Below are 7,328 nucleotides of genomic sequence, written 5' to 3'. Positions count from 1 at the left end.
TAAATAAATAAATGCAATTGCTTGATAATACATTAATTAATCACCCAATTAAAATATTGCTTGTCATTCCCTCTCTTTAAAATTTAGTTGGTTGCTTTGGTCGCTCCATCCATTATCGTTAGTGACAAAGTCACCAACATTTTGTGCTCTTCGCGAGTACTAATGTTGTGTATTAATGAAAAGGGCCAAAATGATAAAAAAAAAAAAAAAAAAAAACAAACAAACAAACAAAAAAGCACTTGGCCAACCTCTCCGAAACAGTTCCCTGACAAAACTCTCTTCCTTAGCATCTTGTTAGATTCTTAAACTCAAAGGTGCCCTCTTTTATTATTTTAGTTTCTTAGTTAAATTTTGTTGATGTTGACAAATCTTTGTTGATATAAAAGAAAAACACTTTGTTATTGAAGCAAAAGAGAGCTCAGCTGGGTTGAGTTGAATTGAGTTCCAATTGAATTTCTTGATTTCAGCTCAGGATTTGCAATATGGGTTCTTCACTTCTGCTTCCTGCAACTTCAGTTACTGGCGTTAAATGGTCTCGGGTTCAAGTGAAGGGTCCACGATTCCACGTACGGGCTTCTTTGGACACGAATGTTTCTGATATGAGCGTTAATGGTAAATTTCTCTTCTTTTTGTTTTATTTGATTTGCTTGTTTGCCAAGCATTGATCTTTTGGCTTTTCTGGTTTCTAGGTATTTTGTTTTATGTTGTTTGGCGGATTTTTATGCGTTTATTGCTGGAAGCTCTTTTTGGTTTGCAGTGTTTGGCAATTATGAATTTTTGAGGGAATTGATGGAGAATTGGCGGTGCAGTTGAACAATTTTGGATTGAATTTGTGGCAGAATTGTTTATGGATTGGAGTTAAAGATAAAGATAACGTTTAAAATCTGGCTTTGGCGTGTTATTGAGTGGCTTGCGTAGCCTCTAGTGGAAATTTTATTAAAGGAATTGAAGAACAGACCGAGTATTTTGTATTCTTGAAATTTATTGGGAATTGAAATGCTTACTCAATTCTGCTTTGTGTCTCTTTTTGGATACATTTCATGTTTAGGAATTTAGTACCTTTAAACAAATATATATTTCCATTATCACTGTGGATAATTGGATGGTATACTTGGCAGCTCCCAAGGGTTTGTTTCTACCAGAACCGGAACATTATAGAGGACCAAAGCTGAAAGTGGCTATTATTGGAGCTGGGCTTGCAGGCATGTCAACAGCAGTGGAATTGTTGGATCATGGCCACGAGGTTTTGCTCATTTAGTTTTCAATCTTCTGAATGCTTTCATTGGCCTCTGAAGTACATTTTTCCCTAATATGTTTCAGTTTTACCATTCATCCTCTTGCCTAAACTCAAAAATTTCAAGTAAATTGGCTTCTAACCTCAATTTTTTCAAAGTAAATAGCAGAGGCTTTTATCAGCGTTTCGGAAAAAATATCAGCAGTCATAATTTTTCTTAGGAGTTGGCATTATTTCAATTCACAAACTTTATTTCATTTTGAACTAGTATGTGTTATTCTGATTTTGTTGATGGTGTAAGAAATTAGAAGAATTTTTATTCCTTTTTGTTAATTGTGAACCTGAATTAAGAGCTTACGGAGAAGATGACTTTGTCGTGTCTAGGATTAATCAAGTAACGACAAAGCAATCAGACAGATAATGCTGTGCATATGACAACCATATCCTGTCACACGAATAGCTTAAGTAATGCACGTGAATTGCACGAGCATCTACGGATTCAAGCTTTAGTTAAACGGCAGCAGCAAGTGTCGTTTCTAATTAAAAGGCTGTTATCAACGGTTAGCCTTGGCGGGAACTTTCTGGGTTTGTTTCAACAAACCCAGAACAAGAGCTGGCAAGCAGCACACTTATCTGGATCCTTCGAGAGCTGTATATAAGGTCTCCAAGGCCAAGTTTAGATAACCAACGTTCTTTGTAACAAACTCTCTAAGTCTTGTAATCTGTTAAGCATCAAAGAAAAGCTATGGCTTCTGTTTCTCAAGAGGATGTAGGCTACCCAGCCGAACCTCTATAATTCTCCTTGTGTCCGGTTTATTCTATGCTTTTAATCTCTATTTCTGTCTAAACACTCTTGCTTTATTTCTGATTACTATCTTGGGTATTCATTCTTGTTTCAATAAGATCAGTGTGTGGAGATTTCTTGGGGAAAGAATTAAGTTTAATCAAACATAATTCTCAACACTTTTTTTTTTTAACTTTTCCTTTCTTCCAGGTGGATATATATGAGTCGAGGTCTTTTATTGGTGGTAAAGTGGGTTCATTTGTCGATAAACGTGAAAACCATATTGAAATGGGCCTGCACGTTTTCTTTGGATGCTACAATAATCTCTTCCGATTGATGAAAATGGTAAAGCTTGCTTAGTTGTGGATATGCGTATTTGAATGATTATAAAAGCACACAAGCCATGCAAAAGAATTATGATTTGAGATACTTGAAACAAGAACTATCATTCCTCTTGACCATATCATTTGTAGTGATGATAACTGATTATAGCTTAGGGTTGTACCACTACAACTGATTATAGCTTAGGGTTGTACCAAAATTCGAAAATGTTGTTCAAATAACATGATGGATCAGAATCATAGATCCTCTTTAACTGGAGCCTGTGTTTATGATCTGATAGTTTTTCAAGCATTTCGACAGGTAGGTGTGGACAAAAATTTACTCATGAAGGATCATACTCATACATTTGTAAATAAGGGTGGTGAAATTGGTGGTATGGTTATTTCTTGATCACTTAAAACTACTAATAGTTTTGCTTGGTGGGTAGTTATGCTTGATGGTTTGACATCACCTTCTATTGGTTTATGGATTGTCAAATTCAATAATAACTCTGATTTGGTTCATGATTTTGATTTTCAACTCCAGAACTTGATTTCCGGTTTCTGATTGGAGCTCCGTTACATGGGATTCGCACATTTTTGTCTACAAATCAGCTTAAGGTAGTGCATATGGATTTTTGGTCGATTTTGATTTGTTGATGTTATCTTTTGCACTGTGATTGCAAAGCAGTATGATGAGGCAGTACTCCTTTTTTCATGTTGAAGCTTCTTGCCTCTTTTGGATTCTCTTTTGATGTACTTTGCCTGGTATATTGCTCAAGTGCAGACTTAAGATAAAGCAAGAAATGCTCTTGCTCTTGCTCTGAGTCCTGTTGTAAAGGCACTTGTTGATCCTGATGGAGCCTTGAAGGACATATGAGATTTGGATAGTGTAAGAATGATATCATATTTCCTTGTCTGTTGAATTTCAATCCCTGTTCCTACAAATTGTTATTTTACCTAAAACTTCATTTCTTCTTACACATAAGCTTCTCTGATTGGTTTTTGTCCAAGGGTGGTACACGGACAAGTATCCAAAGAATGTGGGATCCTGTTGCGTATGCCCTTGGGTTTATTGATTGTGATAACATCAGTGCTCATTGTACGCTTACCATACTTGCACTATTTGCGACTAAGACCGAGGCTTCCCTATTGCTGATGCTCGGGTTCTCCGGATGTTTATTTGAGTGGGCCCATAAGAAAATATATCACAGAAAAAGGGGGCAGGTACGTTTGTATTTACGGGTTCACACCATTGTAGTGATTTGTTAATCTTATTTGTTTTCTCCTATGATGAACTGATTTTCCCAACCTTGGGATCTGTTCTTGTGAGAACAGGTTCCATCTTAGGTGGGGATGCAGAGAGATACTTTATGATAAATCTGCTAACGGGGAAACATTTGTTAAAGCACTTGCCATGTCTAAGGTAAATTGTTTCACATGTGGCTCTAATTATTTTTTTATGCATCTACTAATATTCCCTCTGATGGAGGCATGGAGCTAATGCAATGACCTGACATTTGTAAATTTGTTGTTTATATCATCTGTAAGAAGCAGCTTCTTTGAGTTTATTCTTTTATGCTTACTGTCTTTCAAGTTCTCATTCTATTTCAGGCCACTGACAAGAAGGTTGTGCAAGCTGATGCAAATGTTGCAGGTTTATGGTTAAATCTTTGTTATTTATTTCTACTTCTACATTTTTTTTTAACTCCTGAATCATTTAGTTGAACGATTTTTCTTTATTCAACTTCTTATTTAATGGCAGCATGTGATGTCCCTGGAATTAAAAGATTGCTTTCATCATTGTGGAGGCTGGAGGGAAATGAAATTTTTCAACAATATTTATGAGCTCGTTGGAGTTCATGTTGTCACAGTGCAGCTTAGATACAATGGTTGGGTTACTGAGTTGCAAGACCTAGAACGGTCAAGGTGATGCTCTAATCTTTTGTGAGGTTACCGGAATTCAAACACAAGATGCTCTGTGAAGGCTTAAGAAATCCGCTTTCACTTCACTTCCCTTCACTAATGCATTGAAGAAATTTCCATTTTTTAATAGATCCTTGTTTTGAACATGTAGGCAATTGAGGCAAGCTGTGGGGTTAGATAACCTTTTATATACTCCAGATGCAGATTTCTCTTGCTTTGCAGATCTAGCACTTACTTCACCAGAAGACTACTATAGAGAAGGCTCCGGTGTGAAAAATTTCTTATCGTCGTCATTATTAGTTATTTTTTGTGCATGGAATCTGATTGACTTCCTTTTGCCAAGTGTCTTTGTATTCCATGTTGTTTACTATAACCATATTATCTTTCAGACGCGTTTTGACGCCTGGAGATCCTTATATGCCCTTACCAAATGATGAAATCATAAGGAGAGTGGCAAAGCAGGTTGGTAGCGTTCAGTGACACCTTCAATTCATATAATACGTATTAGGTTATGCTTTTTTGCTTTTCTTATCCTAGATGTTTATCTCACGTTTTTTAGTGACCTGAGTACCACAAAAGGTCATGCAACTTTCTGGATAATATACATGAGTCCATACTATCCATTCACGGTTCCTTTTATTAGGTTTTAGCTCCATTTCCATCATCCCAAGGTTTGGAAGTTATTTGGTCATCTTTCGTCAAAATCGGGCAATCTATGTGCGGTGAGGGACCTGGTAAAGACCCCTTCAGACGTGATCAAAAGACACCAGTGAAGAACTTCTTCCTCACCGGCTCATATGCAAAACAGGTAACTGTATATAATTGTTTCATTCTAAATATTGGAAAGAAAGAGATACGTCTTCTAAATGGTTTCACTCTCACTGGATTACATAGATAGTATGGAAGGAGCAACTTTGTCTGGTAGACAAGCCTCAGGCTACATATGCAATGCCGGGGAAGAATTAGTAGCACTGAGGAAGCAGCTTGCTGCCTTTAAATCTCTAGAACAAATGGAAGCTCCAACTACTACTAATGATGAACTAAGTCTTGTCTGATCACAATCTGTTTGAGGTGTTGCGGCAGGAGTAAGGTTTTTCCACATCTAAACGCCCTTCACTTTTACAGGATTACATAGATAATATAGAATGAGCAACTTGTTGCCTTAATTTGAATCTCAAGAACAAATGGAAAATCCAGCTTTTACTGATGAACTAAGTAAATGGTTGGCATGGTGGGGCTGGAGTAATGATTTCCAATATCTATGTAATTCCAATGAGATAATCAATTTTCGTAAAATTCATTATTAAGTTAATGGACTGGAGGCCTAACCAACTATGTATGACTATTTCTCTTATGAGACAGCAATTTTTGCTGTTGTTTTCATCTCATCATATGTACATCTGCTGCATGAGAAAGTGGGATACAGAAAAGACATGAACAAAACCCCAGGAGTCTAAGCTACAAATGGGCAGGGAATCTCCGACAAGCTCCGCAGCATTATAATGACTGTTCCCTTTGTCTGTCCGTGTATTTTTCCCAATCCATACAAAACAAAAGGAAACCCAATGCCCTTGTTCCCATGCCTTTTGAATTCTATTTCTTAAAATACCTCTGTTTAATTTATAAAATACTGATCCATAAATGAAAATTAATCTTTTTCTGATTAAATCTCACCCTGAAAAGAGTATTTCTTTCAAGTTTTTGTTCATAATACATGCAAATTTTAAAATTTTAAATTATTTTGTTCTTATTACATAATTTTTATCCCCATAATTCTTAATTCTTAAAATTTTTCAAAAAAATATTTTCCATTAAAATTTAAATTATAAATATAAATTATGAAACTGGATGGGTGTAAAAAAAAAAATTAAAAGGATAGCTTATTTAAGTGTTTAATTATTTTTTTTTATTTGAATGAAATAAAAAATTAATTTATCTTCAATTATTTAAGTAATTTCAATTAAAAAAGAATTTTATAAGGAATTTACACCTAGAGATAGCAGTTTTTGACATTGGGGCCGGCATCCTTATTGTAAGGACAATCTCAGAAATAGAAGGGGTAACAAACACATTTCACCCTTAGCAAAAAGGGTTACAAGTTGCTAAGAATATATGTGATAAATATTAATCTAAAATGGGAAGTAATGAAAAAGTAATGTATAACATCCCAAATTGGGTTTTTTTTTTTTTTTTTTCCTGGGGATCAATGACATAGCTAATGAAATAATATTATTCAAATGTTTATCAGCTAATTAAATTATCAAACGTAGATTACAAAACATACAAAAAATGGTCTAACATTATGAATCATCTAATAATTAAAACATTTATTACATGTAACCCGACATGTAAGTTTGCGATTCTTTGATGGTTTATTGTTCTTGATTCATTAATCACTGTGTGGTGTGCGATCTTGGGGAATCTAGATCAGCTTAGATCTGGTCTTAGGCTCAACAGATTAATACTAATGACATTGGCACGGTAGAGTAAGCTATTGCCATAGCATCTCCCGGGGATGACAGTATGTATTGGCTAATCCAATTGCATCATTCACATGAAACAATAGTGATGTGCTATTATTAAAATACCTGACCTTGCTAAGTTACATAATAATAAAACTTATATCAATTTAAGAGCAGTTCCAAAATTACTTGTAGTTTAAAAACTAATTATTTTTGTGTTCATGTAAGTTACATTACTATGTAACTTAGTCACACCCTAGTTTCATAGATTACATATTGATTACCTCTTGTTCAACTAAATTTATGTTACTTTTTCGTTAAATAGAATTTACAAACTTAGTCAACTTTCATTATTGATAATAGCGTTTCCGTTATATGAATGAGTACATTACGGAACATTTGCAACCTATAATGACCAAAAAGTGTTGTAACATGCGTAGAAGGACTTCTCGTACTGGAATTGATACATTAAGCTTCATGGTTATTAATAGAGTTCATTGAACTGCAGCTGAGAGTGAAAACAACAATTGTAGAACTCACAAAAATAGCAAAGAAAGGAAAATTTTGAAATTAAGATGCAAACCTTGTTGTCAATCACTTTT

General features: G+C 34.9%; 1 protein-coding gene and 1 pseudogene across 1 annotated transcript; both read left to right on the top strand.

Moving 5' to 3' along the window:
* Positions 1-482: 482 nt before the first annotated feature.
* LOC112098136 (zeta-carotene desaturase, chloroplastic/chromoplastic-like) lies at positions 483-2,378 on the top strand. Its single transcript, XM_024183756.1, has 3 exons — positions 483-612; positions 1,119-1,243; positions 2,229-2,378. The coding sequence occupies exons 1-3, from the start codon at positions 483-485 to the stop codon at positions 2,376-2,378; spliced, it is 405 nt and encodes a 134-aa protein (XP_024039524.1).
* A 990-nt stretch (positions 2,379-3,368) lies between these two features.
* LOC112098232 lies at positions 3,369-5,413 on the top strand (annotated as a pseudogene).
* Positions 5,414-7,328: the final 1,915 nt, after the last annotated feature.

The sequence above is a fragment of the Citrus clementina genome, unplaced genomic scaffold (genome assembly GCF_000493195.1).
Source record: "Citrus clementina cultivar Clemenules unplaced genomic scaffold, Citrus_clementina_v1.0 scaffold_5, whole genome shotgun sequence".
Lineage (NCBI taxonomy): Eukaryota > Viridiplantae > Streptophyta > Magnoliopsida > Sapindales > Rutaceae > Citrus > Citrus x clementina.
The sequence above is the reverse complement of the archived record's forward strand: the minus strand, read 5'-3'. Positions and strand labels throughout refer to the sequence as shown.